This window comes from Necator americanus, chromosome I, assembly GCF_031761385.1.
Source record: "Necator americanus strain Aroian chromosome I, whole genome shotgun sequence".
Classification (NCBI taxonomy): domain Eukaryota; kingdom Metazoa; phylum Nematoda; class Chromadorea; order Rhabditida; family Ancylostomatidae; genus Necator; species Necator americanus.
The window spans coordinates 15,832,887-15,850,367 of NC_087371.1; the positions used below are offsets into that span (position 1 = coordinate 15,832,887).

The 17,481-nt window shown below is 43.8% G+C and overlaps 4 protein-coding genes across 9 annotated transcripts; 3 read left to right on the forward strand and 1 right to left on the reverse strand.

Moving 5' to 3' along the window:
• Window positions 1-5,221: 5,221 nt before the first annotated feature.
• RB195_005698 (uncharacterized protein) lies at window positions 5,222-5,557 on the forward strand (the record flags this gene model as incomplete). Its single annotated transcript, XM_013446747.2, has 1 exon — window positions 5,222-5,557. The coding sequence occupies one exon, from the start codon at window positions 5,222-5,224 to the stop codon at window positions 5,555-5,557; it is 336 nt and encodes a 111-aa protein (XP_013302201.2).
• Window positions 5,558-6,243: 686 nt separating this feature from the next.
• RB195_005699 (uncharacterized protein) lies at window positions 6,244-6,891 on the forward strand (the record flags this gene model as incomplete). The annotated part of the gene is made up of 1 exon (XM_064178362.1): window positions 6,244-6,891. One exon carries the CDS (start codon window positions 6,244-6,246, stop codon window positions 6,889-6,891), a length of 648 nt encoding a protein of 215 aa, XP_064035415.1.
• Window positions 6,892-7,310: 419 nt separating this feature from the next.
• Window positions 7,311-7,892, forward strand: RB195_005700 (uncharacterized protein; the record flags this gene model as incomplete). The annotated part of the gene is made up of 1 exon (XM_064178363.1): window positions 7,311-7,892. One exon carries the CDS (start codon window positions 7,311-7,313, stop codon window positions 7,890-7,892), a length of 582 nt encoding a protein of 193 aa, XP_064035416.1.
• Window positions 7,893-8,106: 214 nt separating this feature from the next.
• Window positions 8,107-17,112, reverse strand: RB195_005701 (uncharacterized protein; the record flags this gene model as incomplete). Of its 6 annotated transcripts, none has more annotated exons than XM_064178367.1 (12): window positions 8,107-8,234; window positions 10,672-10,784; window positions 10,840-10,962; window positions 11,115-11,243; window positions 11,302-11,382; window positions 11,460-11,572; window positions 12,750-12,920; window positions 13,479-13,610; window positions 16,169-16,300; window positions 16,406-16,519; window positions 16,932-16,973; window positions 17,071-17,112. In XM_064178367.1, 12 exons carry the CDS (start codon window positions 17,110-17,112, stop codon window positions 8,107-8,109), a joined length of 1,320 nt encoding a protein of 439 aa, XP_064035417.1. The 6 variants fall into 6 exon arrangements, with proteins under 6 accessions (XP_064035417.1, XP_064035418.1, XP_064035419.1 ...); XM_064178366.1 differs by having other exon boundaries at window positions 16,884-16,973; XM_064178368.1 differs by lacking the exons at window positions 13,479-13,610; window positions 16,169-16,300; window positions 16,406-16,519; window positions 16,932-16,973; window positions 17,071-17,112 and having other exon boundaries at window positions 11,460-11,553; window positions 12,750-12,771.
• Window positions 17,113-17,481: the final 369 nt, after the last annotated feature.

Consider the following 17,481-nt stretch of genomic DNA (forward strand, 5'->3'; position numbering starts at 1 on the left):
CCTACGATCTCCTTTGCTAATAGATGGTGGCTTTGTGGACGGGGTTCAATGAAGTTTTTTTTTTCATTTCTTTAGATGATTCCAAATATGAGTTTGAGTTCCTGTTTAGAGTTGGTTGTGCCGCGGGCAGAAGCAGATGGACCAATACAGTAAATCCTCGGCAATGATACTATGTCTAAAAGCACTGCCTAAATTAAATCCTTGGAAGACCCAGTTAACATTTGGAGTGAATGGGGTTTTTAACTGAAAAGTTCATACTTTAATTCACTATTTAATTTCTTGGGCAAGGATTTTCAGTCCTATCCAAAAGTATAATTTTTGCCAGATGAGCATCGCAAAAAAAGAAACTTAATGATCAGTTTGCAAACATCGGGGATAACGAGACATCAACTAATCTACAATTACAGGTGGATTGATATTGACTCATGCACGTGTGAATGTCTCAAAAAATCGTTGATCAATAAATCATATGGGCGTTTACTCCGTACTTGATGGACTACGAACCGCGGCGTTGGGTAAAATTCGCAGAATCGACTGTTTGATATGCACCTAAAATTACTGACACATAGTGTGTATGTTCTTCTAACGCATTATTACCCGTAATTCCAAGTTGGACACGAGAACTACGGACACTAGAGCTTCTCAGTAACTCATCCACGCCACATGAAATCTTTACATTCGATTCCACTGCTAAAATGTGGCTGGAAGTAGGACTCTGACGTGACAGGATCGAACTTTGTCCTCACTGTAATGAGGCGCGTACTCGACCTGCACCCAGATGGCAAAAACTTTCATGGAGCAAAAAAGGCGCAAAAACGTCCTAAGAACACGGAAACCGTTCTCGTCGTTACGCTGTTTCATTTGCATAGTGGCTGCTTGCAGACTCCACGTAATTCCAATTTGTGGAAATCCCCGTAAAGTCATCCCCGTAAGGAGCACTTTGTTGCGAATACATATAAATCGAAAGTGTGTGATTAGAAGTCGTTACATGCATGTTTGGTAATCATGGATTGGTTTCCTTTTTCTTTCTTTTTTTTTTGGCTTTTTTTACTTTGACTTTATGGGGACCATTTTCGCTTCTTTTTTTTCTTTTGAAGTAATACATGATATAACTTAGCTAATCAATTCTGATAAGTTTGTTAGGAAGGTTTGTAAACATAAAACAGTGGTAATTCCATCTCTGCCTTCTTTTTATAATATGGCTTAAGCCCAAATGTCGTGGATCTTCCAAGACTTATGCTTGGGGTTTAGGGCCTCGACTGACTTAGCTATTCACTTCCAGTGATGAGCTTTCGATTGATGACTTCTCAAATGCTTCTCAAATGGTCAAATGAGAAAGATATTCGATAGTTAAGAATGCTTTCTGTGCTCTGTGGACGTTTTTGCGCCTTCGCTACTACAAAACGAGCACGCGAGCACAGTTCGATCGTGCAACATCAGAGTGCCCGCTCCCCCCAAACCACATTTTAACCGACACCAGAGGACCTGCCTCTTGCAACAAACTCTTTCATAGCAAATCTTGTCCCTGACATAAACTTTTTTTCCGGGAAAAAGGTCTTAGAAGTCCAAGTTGCTGAACCTACCAAAGTGTCATTCTGAGGGTAACCGGATGTGGATGGTGATGCCGACCCAATGTCGTGTCGCATCGAGCACTCTGAGACATACTGTAGTCGAGTCAAAACGAAGTGAAGCTTGGTGCACTTGGCTTGGCTCGAAGCGAGGCGGTCGCGTTAGCGATTGGGGTAGAGGTGGGATCATCGTGAGCTGCAGCAATGAGTGTGCTAGCTAGAGTTCTTCGAACACACTAATTCGCTATACCGCACCGCTTCGAAGGCAGCCGTTTAGCAACTGCACAGAGCTCGATGTCATTTTGTAGTATAACCATACATCCGGTGGGAGCAAGAACGTCTAACAAAGAACGCACCTAAGACTTCAGGTCTAACAAAGACGAACCTAAGAGAAAGCCTTGCCAGGAGCAAGTGCAAGGGAACAAGTGCAAGTAATATCGGATTGGATGGTGATTCCATGTTATTCCTACTGGTGACAACGGGACCACCCGAATCCAAAAAACAAAATAGTGTTCCGCGGTCAGTTTTAGCGAATGGAAATTACATTGATGCTTAATAGACGGGTCAAACCGACTTGAATCCCGAGTGTAGTTGCGATACATTTGCGCACGCGCTTGAAACGGCGCGGTGGAGGCAGCTGGAACCGAGTTGGGACCGTAGAAAGAGGGACTATACCAAACGGGTCAGTGTACGTTTGCTGTATCCTCGGCGCTGATGATGGAAAAAGTGAACGAGGAATTGTGAATATAGACTGTAGCTTATAATAGTCTAGCAGTTGTGTCAGAAAGGGTCTCCTATTTTCGTCTATTCATCTTTGTTGTCAGTATTAAGGTCACAAAAATTAACCGAACAACCGTTTTGGTCTGTTCCGGAAAGGAACCAAAAAAAACTTGGTCTCTTAGCAGCCGCTATACATACTGTGCGACAGCATCACCTCATTTCAAGAGGCTCGGCTGAAGTCACTCGGTTGGTCTCTTAGCAGCCGCTATACATACTGTGCGACAGCATCACCTCATTTCAAGAGGCTCGGCTGAAGTCACTCGGCAGCAGCATTTCCTTGGCCTTCCTTCGTCAGTTTACAACCCCTCAAAAATTTCATTTGCCTGAAACTATAGCCGGGTCAAAACGACATGAATCACGAGTGTAGTTGCGGAGCATTGGCTTACACGCTTGAAACGACGCGGTTGAGGCAGCAGCTGGGACCAAGTTGGGACCGTTGCAAACTGTAGCGTTGATTGGTTCCAGCAAGGGTTTTGCCACGCTACTAGTCGCTACGCTCCACCGAAGCGCCTAGAGAGAAGCCGCGTACGCAATTGCGTACGTGCTGCATGTCGTTTTGGTCCCACTACACGTTATGTTACGTTGTGTAACTACTTTTCCGCCTAAATATGTTTGTGTAATTTTCGCGTGAAAATGTTCGTCCTGGCTTATGTACACGTGCGCCACGCCCCACACCCTTCCAGCAACCTATTCATTAGTTTCACTTGAATAGACTGGTGAGACGACATCACTAATCCTCGACCGCTCGCACTTAGATGCGTCGCGTGCACAAGGTTGGTAAAAAGTAGTGTCTTTCACGTCGTTCTTTACGACGACTAGGAAAGATGAGCTGCCACTTGAGCTGACGCTGCCTTCAAATACATATTGTTGTGTATCGTTCTCCTCGCTAAAGATGTTCTCTAGTTTACAACTCACATAAAATACTCATCTACCAGTTCAATCGTCTACTCTGATAGTCATTGGAGGTATCGTAGAAGCCCGCACGTGTTCACACTAAGGAATGAGGCAGAGTCTATTTTCGATTTCAAAAAAAATCGTAAGAAGTTAGAGTTTCGCGTTGTTCTCCGTTAAGATCACAACATCGCTAGCGTACGTGGGATCGACCCAGATGCCATGAGTCGACAGGCAAGAGCATATGCACAAATCACACCACTTGACCGTTTTCTGCGTGTAAGATGTTATCGGTGCCGGAATTCAATACAATAGTCCCAATACTATCCCTTGTTCTACACCCCACTTCTCACTTTAAACGATAAAATAAACCTGGCTAATTGCAAGCAGCGGCAGCTGCGCATTGATTCTTGTAGTCAGCTAGACGGACAAACTTTCCTGGTTTTCTGTCGGCGTGAAAATAGTCTCATTGAGGAAAGATGAAAGAGGGCCACCTTGAGCAGATGCAGAGAACCTGAGGTCTGAAAACTGAATAACAGTGCGCGAAAGATTATCTGACGCTTGCAGACACATTATCATAATTCCCCTTTAGAAACAGTTGCTCGTCATCATTGTGGATGTGGTTATTTGGATGTGGATGGTCGTACATCTGATATTTATACAAGAAGGCTTCTAGATCACGCAGTGCGAGATTCCTCCACCAGGTGATCACAGTTTTTCTTCACAGTTGTCGCGCAACCTCTTATCTGCTCATCGGCATCGGTATGTGTTTCATGTAGTGCAACAAAGAGATACCGCAAAAGTTTGGACAAAACGGATCACTCGACTTCAACACAACGTAGTGTCCAGACTGTGGGAGTGCACATAAGATCAGCGTAGCCAAACAGATAGTTGTTAATGAAAACCGCAAGTAACAGTGTAAAAATAATGTCTCATGCACTCTTATTTGGTGCACTTGAATTCCCGAATGCGTTCGATACAAGCATGGCCATCGAAGACGACAATCTAACTCGCATACACAGCTCCGACTGATAAATAATTTTTAGTCGATAATCAAAGCAATTTCCTGATATTATAACAATTTCTCACTGATTGTGACTGATACAATTCATAATCTCTACCGTTACAACAGATCTACCGATGCAGTACTACACATGCATTTGGTAATCCACCAATTCCCATTCATTGTCTTTCGACGCAAATTTCAAATCACTATAAAATAACTAGTACGTTCTTCATGTTTCGCAACCGTTCTGAAACATCACCAGAATATATTGTCAGAGCTTCTGGTTCAACGTAATGCTTCCAAAGTAGATCTGGATCACAGGATCAACAGCTATGTATGTGCTCTTTATGATCGTCTGCAAGTATAACAACATCCCAAATTTTACTGGTATGAAAAATCATTCTTCGACATTCGATTGTTGTGGGTCTCCAGCAGAGCAAAAACTAGTATGCTAGGGGGAATTTTCGAAAAGTGAGATCATCCGACCACAGATCTCCCTCATCAGATGGATCACAACCGGTTAGTCGCGAGGCTACATGGCGCGTCCACAGGTGGCGGATAGGGGGTTAACCAAAAGCGATCCTGTAACTGCCCTGAAACGCAGGTGGATTCAGGAGATGGACTCCCTGTTTATGTTGTGCCAGGATCGGCTCATAGTACTAGCGTATCCCGCCCGTCGGTCCGGCCGAAGGCTTGGAATCAAGTGGCTGGGGCTGGGTGCAAGGGAGGTGGTTTGGAGTCGCCTCCTACAAATAACACCTGTCCAGGAGCGAGAGCGGAGAGGAGAGGAGAGCGCAACGTTCTCCTAAAACCCATGGGACTGGAGGTTTGCAACCTGCCCATGAATTTTTAATTCATATGCAAAACACAGTAATAGAAAATAGTCTCCTGATTCCGGAGGAAAACTGGTACGGTAGCGCCGCGAAAGACGGGGTTGCAGCAGTCATGTACGGTACTGAAACGGAAAAGGAGTAGGATGACGATCTGTGCTTATAACGCCCGAACGCTTGCATCGGATGCGGCCACTAAAGATCTGATGATGCAAGCCAGGAAGTTTAAGTACGACGTCATCGGACTGACCGAGAATAGGCGACGCCACCCACTAAATGCCGTGCATGACACTGGGGAACAACTGTTCTTAGGAACATGCGACAGTAAAGGAGCTGGTGGAGTTGGTGTCCTCGTCAACACGAATATAGCAGTAAACATCCACTCTTTCGAACAACATATATCCCGACTCGGACGTTTATGGATGAGAAGATCTGGTTCAACACCAGCTTTGACATTCTTCGTCGTTTACGCTCCAATATGAAGCTACGAAGAAGTCGAAGCTTTCTATACGGACTTGGACAAGTTCTACAGAAAAGATCATACCTTCTACAAGGCCATAATTGGTGATTTCAACGCCAAAATTGGCCCCAGAAGAACGCCTGGAGAACTTCACATCGGAACCCACGGCTTCTAATGGAATGAACAAGGAGAGGGGCTTTCCGAGTTCACCATGACGACTAAACCCATCCATGGGAACTCGCAATTCCAGGAGTAGCGGAAAGTCCCTCTTCTCTACTCTGGACGTGGGAGCCACCCGATGGAAGGTATCATAATGAAATTGACCATATCACCGTCAGTAAAACTTTTGCTTGACGGATGTCGCTGTTGTTCCAAACTTTTATACGGGATCGGACCATCGCCTTCTTCGATGAAGATTTTCTTTCACTCGAAGAGGAGAAAAAGCCGCGAATTTAACATAGCGAACTATTAGAACCATCATCGGCCGAGAACACTTCGCTTCGTTTGTCGGCTTCTGGAAAGATACCGTCATGTACGACAACCACGACGAATGTGAACGACTTGTAGAACATCTTCACGACTGTACGAGGAAAACGAAGAGTTTCAAAACTACCAACAGACGCCTGTCTCCGAGAACTCTAAGAGTTGATACGTCAGCAAGGAGCTGCACGAGAGGCACGCAACCAAGAACTCACATCCGAGCTCGCAATGTTTTGCAGAGAGGCGATAAAGGAAGACCTCAAAGAGAGAAGAGCAGAAGTGCTGGCTGAAGCTGCAGAGGCGGGCCAGAACATTCGCAACGCCCGTCGGAACTTCGCCAATAGTAAAACAATGACTGCTCTCCGGACCCCAGATGGAACAATTAGAGCATCGAAGAAGGGGGATGGGAAAGGTCATTCACGACTTCTACTCGGATCTCTTCGACAGCCACGTCTACTTGCCTCCTCACCATCTGAGGGAAAATGGACATGTCATTCCAAAGCTCCTCCCTTCCGAAGTCCAACACGCCATCATGTCCGTGAAGAATCGTACTGCACCGATCCCGACAGAATCAAGTCTGAACATCTGGAGTACCTACCTTCAGTCCTCATCAAGACATTGACAAGGTTCTTCACTCGTTATCTGTCGGAACGCAAGGTTCCTAAACAATGGAAAACCAGCAAGACCGTACTGTTGTATAAGAAGGGAGACCCACGAGACATCGGTAACTGTCGCCCAATCTGCTTACTGTCTGTCATCTACAAGCTCTTCACAAGAGTAATCCTAAACAAGGTAGAAAGAACATTAGATGAAGGACAGCCATGTGGTCAAGGAGAGTTTCGAAAAGGGTTCAGTACCATTGACAACATATACTGACACTTGATCACTTTTCAAAACTCATAAAAGTATCGCGAGAGTACAAGGTGCTGCTGAGTCTCACTTTGATCGATTTGAAGAAAGTTTTTGGTACAGTTGAGACCGTAGCGGTCATGGAGGCCTTGGACAACCGGAGCGTCCCTACTCCATACATAAAGATACCTCGTGAGTTGTATACCAACTTCACGACCAAAATTCTCCCAAAGAACATGGATGTCATAATCGACGTGAGAGACGTGAGAGGAGCCCGCCAGGGTGACAAAATTTCACCTAAAATATTCAGTGCCACTCTCGAGAACGCGATGCGAGGATTGGAACTGGATAACATGGGAGTGAAAGTTGACGGCTGACATTTACACTATCTACGTTTTGCTGATAGCATCGCTCTTACAACATAAAACATCAATCAGACGGAACGGATGCTAGCCGAGTTTGATGAAAAGTGTAGAAAGATCGGTCTTCAGCTGAACCTAGAAAAGACGATGTTTATGAGGGACGGAAGGGCTCCTGATGCCCCATTCACGCTTAGCGGGAGAAATATATTCGGATCTGTATATGTAGGTCGAGAACCTGACACGAAAAACGTCCTGACCCCCAAGCCGGGCAGAAGGAAACGAGCAGCTTGGGGAGCACCGAAAAGCATCAAGGATGTAGTGAAGAGGACTAAGAACATCCGGCTCCCTGCTCACATATTCAACACCACCGTTCTTTCTGCTTTGACTTACGCTTCAAAAACATGGGCGTTTTGCAAGCAGGAGGAAAATGCGATCAGCATCATAGAACGCGGAATTGAAGAGGTGATGCTAGGAGTAACCCACTTTACGCAATTGAAAGAAGTTCACTCCTACGTCACCAATCGAAGATCAGAGACGTTGCCGCATAGATGCCGCCGCAAGGAAAGCAAAATTAGGTGGGCCGCGCACGTGATGGGTTTCAACGACAATCGTTGGACCAGAGCCGTAAGCGACTGGATACCACGCGACATCAAACGCACCGCATGAAGACCACCGACTGGCCAGACCTCTTTACGAAGTCCTTCAAAGAAAAGTGCGACGCTCTTCGAGTCCTTCGCAAGATGAGATGCCACTGGGCAACAGTTTGCGCGATCGGAACAAATGAAAGTATTACTGGTGCCCGCTCGAGCAAATCGATGAACAGCGAGGGCACAGGTGATACAGTGAGATCATCCGAATAGAGATTACTATTGGGTGAAGTCTACTTGATTCGGACAAGCAGCGTGTCCTGATGCTCTTTCGCTCTCGACACTGCCCATTCCTGGGCAATTTGGCATTCGAATCTATTGCAAAGTGTCCCATCAAGCAAAGTTGTGATCAGGGACATACCTGAAATCGAAGGATGACATCAAACTGATGTATCCAAATTGGCACAATGAAATACAACTAGTGCGACATAATTACTCTATGATCTCCTGCTCAAGAAAATCTGATATGAAATAATCAATACAGGGGAAATCGTGGTGGGAAACAAAAAACTAATGGCGCTTCTAATTCTATGAGAAGCAGCTAACTCTCGAAAACAAAAAAAAAACCAACTACACGAAACTGCAGATCCAAATAATCGTAGAAACGGGACTTGAAAAGAACTTTTGCGAAGTTGGAAAGAAAAAGACACGGGACCCATAGTGGTGAGACTGGAATAGAAATCCGGTGATCTGAAGACAGCGGGAACAGCGCCTTAGTTCTCGACTTCTGGAAGTTTTCCGTTCCAGTCGAAGATAGCAGTGGTCGACTTCTTCCTCTTCATGTTGTTGCTTTTGAAGTGAACTTCACTGGTTTTGTCATAACCTCTACAGACTTTTTATTTCCCTTCAGCATCGCGGTTTTTTCCTCTTTCCTTTTTTTCCATGGATTGAGTTGCTTTTTTCGTTCATATGTCTGGGACGTCTTGAACCGATATCCACAAACAAACACTGACTGCCCAATTTTCGGATAACATTGGAAACGAGGCATTTCCATTCTTTCTCCTTTGGTCTTGATAGGCTTATTCATCAAAATAGGATTGTAGCATCGTCAAAAGGTCTCACTGGATATCACATAATAATAGGCAGGCTTTCCATTTTGAGTCCTCCGCACAACAGAAATAACTATTCTGTTGTTCCCCATTAACGTAATATGCGGTTTCCTTATTGTTTTCTGTACCCGCGTCTAAGGGTGCTACTTAGTCGTAATCTGCCGATGAATGACTATAGTAGACGAAAATGTGGCTGGAAAGAAATGCCTACCTCCACATCCCTACTGTCTTTCCCAAAACGTCTTTTTTTCTTTAACTTGCGACGAATGCGAGGAAAGGAAATGAAGCTCTCTTCGTTGGTGATGTAGTCCAATGTAGAGTTGTGTGCCATTGCGCCTTGGACATAAGCTCAAATGTTGGGACAAATTCACACACGTTCGCGTAGCCAGCGTCTGCTCAGAAGTTATTACGTTGTTCCTTATGCCTGCACATCGCCTAGATAATGCCAGAAAAAGTGTCACATCCCGTTAGGTCACCTTCCACAAGCTTGCTAAATGTAGAACCTCCAGAACAAGGAAGTCTGCACAAAGAAAGTGGACCTAAACCACCAAAATTTCCAATTCAAAAGAAAAAAATCAAATCAAGCAAATTTTGATAATCGCACACTCATGGAATTTTTCAGTATTACCGTCAACATGCAGTATATAATCGAAGATGTAGTTTAAGAAATAATTTTTCCTTCGTTGCACTCAAACGGAGATATTTCACAGATGAAAGCAATACTTCACAGCAAGTGCAGAACTCGCATTGTATGAAAAAAGAATGAGACCAGCTGAAGCTGCCAATGACTCAGTCAGTAAAAGTTGAATTGGATGTACATAGAAACGCGGGAATTGTAAAGAACTTCAGTTTCTCGAAACGCTAATAAAACATCACGAGAATGCCCCGCCTGTCCTTAAACGTGAACTTGCCGGGTGAAATAGTACAAGATCGAAAACAGTACTTAAAGGGATCACTGTAGGAATCTGGCATGGTATGAAATTCTATTGGAGTATGCCTATATCAGGTCGTAGATTATGGATACAAGGGTGGTTCCGCTCACTTCTCCCTGTATAGCTGTAAACAGACGGCTCCGGAACGCTGTTTCTTACGACGTCCTCTACTGCAACACGCCACCTTTGCGCCCGGCGTTTTCGCCTGGGATTCGTCCAAAATCCATTTGTACGCCGCGAAAGGCGATTCATTTCATTCTAAGAATTGCAGGCTGGGGCGAGGCGCGAAGGTGGAGCGTTGCAATAGAGGACGTCGTAAGAAATAGCGTTCCGGAGCCGTCTGTTTACAGTAATACAGAGAGAGAGCTGAGCGGAACCATCCCTGTGCACATAATCTATGACCCGATACGATGTAGATATACTCCAACGAAACTCCACCACGCCAGATTCGTGATGCCTTTAATGTCTGCAGAGTCTGATTTTGTCTAAGTCTTCATTCTTGCTTTTTTTCCATACATTCAAAGATTTTCTTGAAGTAGACAAATTCTCGAGATGGATGAAATTTATTTCGATCTGTGACTGGTTTTTGTTAGGCATGAGATCTCCTTTAATGCTGTAATTTGATGTTTTTCCCCGAACTCTAACAGTAACATTCGAAATTATATTAAAATTTGATCAATTCCGAATAGTCTAACCATTCTCGAGCAAAAACACCACAGGTGTAACATTATATAAACAGAGCAAATGCTTATAAGTCATATCATTGTTTCACATTAATCAATCCAGAACATTTTACACTTCCTAGTAGTAAACTGACAAGAAGCAATGTGGCATCCTCTTCGTCCTGTTTTCTTCCACATATCGTACCTCCGCAGAATTTCACGATGAAATTCAAGGAACTCCGCCATCGGTAGAGCCTCCAGCTCATCCCTAGGAACCAGAACTTCGAAAATCACAATTTAAAAAAAAAATCTTATATTCGGACCTCGTAAACCACCGGCAGTCAGCAGTTTCGTTAGGGGATGGCTTAATTTCGGGATCGACAGCGTCCATCAAACATATGAAGTACAAGTCTCCGACATTTTCGTATTGAGATACGTTAATTTGTCTAAATATAATACAAAGATCAATTTTACGCAACGTTAAAAGGAAAATTCCACAGAGAGAATGTTGTAAGACGGTGCTATAAAAACCACGACAATGGTTGTATTATTGAACCGTAAATTACGGATCTATCTTCGAACTGCTCTGATTACTCGCCTGAAACACAACAGCGCCTTTCCTGTCGCTTGTACTCCAGTCTCTTCCAGCACTTCCCGGGCTGCTGTGTCAAAAATTGTCTCGTTGGGGTCGGATGCTCCTCCTGGGAACTTCCAACCAAGGTAGTAGCTAAACATTTGTAGAGAAAGGTTTCTTTTATTATAATAATGCACCATCAGACTTATACCCTCGTCTTTCCTTCATTAGAAGCACTCGTCCTTCGTGATCTATGACTAGTCCGCCAACACCAATCATTGTGTGGGCGTATCTATAACCCCAGATAAACAAATACAAGAAGATAACACGGCTAACTAATTAATCAATTAATAAATTAATGGAATAAACCTAGGCAGAGTCGACGGTGTGTCAGGCAGCCATTTCGTCATCATTACAAAATTGGGCTGCGTATGATGGAACACAAAACCATTTTCCACCAACACTGGAATAATGTGACTATCCTAAAACGTTGTAACCTTCGATCACATTTTCAGAGACCAAAACTACATTTTCGAATCACCAACAAATTAAAGGCAACATACCACGTGTCTGACGTGGTGAAGGAATCCACGGGAAAATCTAGAGTTAGAGTTCTAGATTGCGGAATCACGGGGTGGTTCCGCTCATCTCTCTCTCTCTCTCTCTCTCTGATCGTCGTAAGAAACGGCGTGAGAACCACGCTGGTTATCACGAGATACGGAAGAACACTCCAACACTCCTCTATGCACACGTTCCGGTCCCCTTCAGCAGCCTATTCATTGGTTTTACATGAATATGATGATAAGACGACATCCCTAATTTTCGACCGATAGCACGTGGATCCGGCGCTTGCGCAAGGGTGTCGTGTTGCAACTGAAATCGTCTTAAGAACTTCGTCTTCCACGCCGTCTCTTTCGACGATCAGGGAGTTGAGCGGAAGCACCCCTGATCCATCAATCTACAACCCTAAGTCTAGACTTTCCCGCGGGTTCCTTCACCACATCAGATTCGCGGTATGCTGCCTTTAAAAGGAGCGAATCACAAAATTGAGATAGTACGTAAACTCCAAGGAAACCGTATAATTCGGGCTGTAGATCACAAAAGTGAACGTGGCTCCGAACCGATGCATAGGCTACTTAATGGACTGAAGCGTGTACAAGGGGACCTTTTTTAACGTAACTCGTAGGAACAAACGTGCTTCCACGCTAGTTTCCATAATCTACAATCAGCTCTACTATTTCCTTGGAGTTTCCGTACTAGGTCAATTTTGTGATACGCTCCCATTAAAGACATCACCCCACGAATCTCGGGTGGAGCGGGTATCAGGTGGGTTATGCCTATACGGGGTCGTAAATTATAGGGAGGAGGGTGATTCCGTCCACTTCTTCCTAATTGCCGTAAACAACGGCCCGGAAGATGAGCGCCTGCACAAGGCTGGCGCGCTCCAATCGAACTCGTTGTATAAAATAGCGAAAATAACGCTCGAAGCCGCATCTTCCGGGCTGTTTTTTACTGAAATTAAGAAGAAATTGACGGTACAGGGAATCACCCTCTTCCCCACAATCTACGACCACGTATAGGCATAACCCACCTAAAAACCCGCATCACCCCAGATTCCTTGGGGATGCCTTCAATGGGAAAATAGAAACACGCATGTACCTTTATATCGACCTTCATCCATACGCCTTGCACGTTCCTATTTCTCCACTGATCTAGAGATTCTAATATTATTGTAGCAAACGCATCTTTCTCTTTTTGTGGAGGTTCGAGATCAGCTGATTGTACGGTTATACCGTCAAATATATCTATCTTTTCTTTGAAACACATATCCTGAAACTCCACTGCTGGAAGGGTCATATGAGGAGAGCCAAAACTGTACGGAAAATCAGCATTTGCTACTAAGTGGTCAATAGTCATAATCCCCATAAACCATTATGTACTCTATCCTGCCCTACAAAGAAAAAAGATTTAAAGAAAGGAAAGATGGAAAACGCGAGAGCTCTTCGCTTACGTGCCTCGCTAGCTTTCAGCAATTTCCCTCTTACTTCTTCATCCTTAACTCAATTGCCGTCGTGATTTATCGTCATTTCTTAACATCTAGTTCTATGCTGTGTATCGTCTTTTCATAATTTTCTATCGTAATTTCCCATATTTTAGTAGTAGCTTTTAAATATTCCTGAATCTGCATGCCCACTTAGCTTAATAACCCTCCACAAGTTTAAACCGAATGTCGCAAGTTCTATGTTCGCATTCCACTCGTATGCCATTTCTACCAACAGGCAGTTCTCAGATATCATTATACACAACTTACTAATTTCATTGAACAACTATATATCATAATTTTTCTCGTTTTAGTCCAATTGATACGGAGAGTAAGGTCAAAACGACCTGTAGCTTGCTGCAGTCGCGCGAGCCACTGCCTGCGAAGCGCCGTGGTGGAACGTAGTGGTTGGGATCGAGAGGAAATCTGTTAGCACTACTTCCCCCAACTGCGCCGAGTTCCAGGTCGTTCAGATCCGACTGCAAAGGAGATGTAAAGAAAAACTGAGATAGGCTAGCTATCTTACGAAGTCAAAAACATAGCTATGAAAAACTTATCAATTCATAAATATTGCAGCAACATTAGCGTTTGGTTAAAATAACAACAACGACAACAAGCTAGAAGTTGCCAAAGAGCACATGAACAGAGAAATGGACTACCATACCCATCGAATCACTCAAGAAAACTCAGAATTCCGGTTTTTCACTCATTTACGATTCAGTGCATTAACAATATTTGATTCAACGACCTTTGGTGGTGCATTCCTTATTACTGCAAACTGATAAAGAAATATGCCAGTGTGCAAGCTCCTGCATACTTATAATCAGCACTTCATCCATGTTCTTTCCTTCACTAAAGAAGGCTAAACAAGAAATGTTTTTGTTGTTAGAGATCCAAAGGCTAAGGAAATCAGAAAATAAAGATCGTGGAAGAGACATGACAGCATCAAATGCTTCAAAAAGGTGCCCTAAGTAAAAACACTCCTATTATAGAAAAACTCATAATGGCTAAGCATAAAAACGATAGCGGACAACGCTTTAGAAGCAAATGTCTACTGTACTTACCATCCACAACAAGAATTTCCTTCCACTTCTTTATTCATTGTAACTGAACAAGTTTTCAAAAAATCCAGATATTGAACAAAGAACGAAAGATGTCTTCGTGATTTTGCAAATATCCTTTTTTATATGTTTACTGCAGCATTTTTCCGAGTTTTTTTTTTGCAGACGTTATTGTATGGTCATTTGGGCTGCCCGCAATCGCGCACTTAATAACTACCAAACAGACGACAGAACTTACGCTTGCCCACGGGAATGTGACTGCAGCAACTTCCACGTTGCTTCTGGTCTAGCCTCATTCTTTGGGTGAAACGCAGCGTACTTGGGGCAGATAGGTGTTTAGGAATATAGGCTTTAATGCCATCAGTATCCTCGCAGCGATCCCGACGTAATAGCAACGAGTTTATTGTGTGGACCAAGGTTCACCTGAGGGAACCTGTTCTATTTTGCTCAGAATCAGTAAAAATCACATAGGAATTCTCTCTTAGAATTCGCCTGTGGTTTGTAAAGGCAACTTTGGTTCACAAGATTGCTAATTGCTGTTGACGGTCATATAACTGTTGACTGATTGTTTACTTAGATCTACTGCTAGGTTGTGGTGGTGTATTGCTTGTTTTGCTAACATACTCTGTTCACAGTAGAAATAACAAACAGTTGCTGGTACAATAGAATAGAGTCAAAACGACATGAAGCACGGTGCAATTGCGTTAGCGGTTGCGCTCTAAGCCGAGCTGTGGAGCCACAGCTACGATTGTCGGTCCCGGTGCTCCGACTCCCTCCGTTTTTGGACGATTAGCAATGAAACCTCCTTCACTTCTGGACGGTAGGCGAAAGGACCCCTTCACATTTGTACGATTGATGGAGGGACCCCCTTCACTTTTTTTACGGTTAAAAAAGGTATTCTTTTTTACTTGAAATGCACCCCGTGCGCTAGACCCCCTCACCTGAGGAGGGTCCGGCTCCTCCCTATCGCATCTATGGGTGGAGGATAGGATAGTTAGGATCGAGGGAGGACCCAGCTACCTCTCTTCATTTCTGCAGTTCGCGATGGTCTCACCTCGATTCCAACCGCGTCGCTTACACAACTGCATGCCGCTGCCGTGCTTCACGCCGTTTTGACGCGAGTATAACTAAGCGAAATCGTTAGTTGCTTGGACAAGTTGCTCAAGACTCACATTTTCGAGGAATTTCGTCGCGTATAGTTAAAGTGAGGGCCGTTTGATGTCTGTAGCTTGCAAAGCAGCACCAATACACCGAAGAATTCCATTCAACCAAAGAAAACAATTCGACACGAGAAACGAACACATCAAAAAAAATCTTGGAATGAATAACACTACAATAAATAGGAAGATCATTGTATAAGTCAGCAGCTCAACTAAAAGGCTTTCTTTCTTTCAGCTAACTTCTCTTTCACACACAACCCTGCGATACGCACAAACTTTCGGTCATAACTATCTTTCAGCCGATCTTTTGTGTGATTTCGAAGCAGAATCAACAACAGCTCCCCGAACGCAAGGCAAACGAAGGATTATGTAAATAATACCCACAAATACAGTAAGCATCGCTAAATGATGGTTGTAAAACCCATCACTAGGAAAGAAACGAATGAAAAACCACGATCCACACCAGTAATAACGGGAGACGGCTGGCCGCGTACTCGCGAGACGAGTGGTGCGTGAATTCTCCACAGAGCGCGGAAAAGTCTTTCTTTCTAGGGTTTAAGGAATCAATTTGTCCTGTTTTAGGAGAGGAAATCGTGAAACTGAACTGATATAATACTTCCACTGAATGTTAACATATTGCTAGTGGTTCTCTCTCTTTACACCAAGACCAGTTTACCAGCTCTGCCGTGGCCTTATTATTGGGTGATCCGGTGCAAATGATATGTACAACACGAAATCAATTAGCTGAGTTGCATTATTACACGACAGATAGAATTTACAACTAATAACGAAGCGAGGAGCGGAACTCTAGCCCACAAGTCCCGGATTTGCACTATTCGTAGCGAGTTCATCTACAACATCATCACTGTTGATGTTATGAAGGTTGATATTGGGTAGGATTTGTCCAAAATTCAAATCGATGTCATTGTAGCGTTCGAAGGCGTGGGCCTGAAAGAAGTAGATGATATTCGAGTCATACCATATTACAAAAAAACATCTGAAATCATTTTTAAAAAAATGCCATGGGCAGCGTGGTATTGCACCATCCTGTACCTTAAAAGGGAGCCGTTGATCCGTGCTTGGTATTGGTAGGGAGAGTCGTGTGTGGTGAATATCCACTAGTTCTTCATCTCGTTTCATAAGCGTTTCTTCTTGGATGTCAAAGACCTAGGTTGAAAAAGAAATGAAGATGATTCAACGACAACATTTTATTTTGCAGCTTAGGTTTCAGTTCACCAGAGATAGTGAACTGTTGCTGTTCATATATGCATTGGTCTCCACAATATTTTATGAGAACATATTGTTGGTGGAAAAATAAGAACAAAACATTATGAGCATACAATCTGGTGTAGGGGATAATGGCATGAGCGAGGAAACAGGATGGCATGAACAAACTAATTACACTTTTCAAGTTAATTCGCGTAACTTTCCAGCAACTTGAACCTTTTATGAATTCATTGTTCGAATATAAAGTGAATCAGAGTTCTTCTTCTAATCGTTTACGAAAACCGTCGCAAATCAAATAATCAACCTCATTCAACCCTGGAATGGGGACATCCAATGCCACAGCATGACTCACATATTTGGAACCGTCCACTTCAGCACCAACAATAAATGAATTCTAAAAGATTACGGTGATAATAAGGCTCACATTTTTAGTTTGTTCTGTGACATAGTGTATATAAATATAATAAAACTGAGCAATCGGGTTTCTTTACCTGGAATGGCTGGTGCATACCATCGGTATAAAGATCCGGCATGTGCGCATACTGTCGGTAGTGCTTGCGAAGATTCAAACCTGCAAAGAAGTGTTGTTGTTGTTCAGTCCTTGACGTAGTAGGTTTAAAGGCACCACCTCACCAATCTGCAGTGGTATGGATTTCAGGCGGGTAATGTCTATACGGGGTAGATTACGCGGGAGAGGGTTATTCCGCCCATCTCTCCCTGTATCAGTGTAAACGGACCACCCCGGAACACTGTTTCTCACGACGGCTTCTGTTGCAATGCACAGCCCTTGCGCTCCGCAGCCGCCCGCTATTAGTCCGAATGGGTTTGCAAACAGCGTTCTGGAGTCGTCCGTTTACACAGTGATACAGAGAGAAATGAACGGAATCACCCGCTTCCCCACA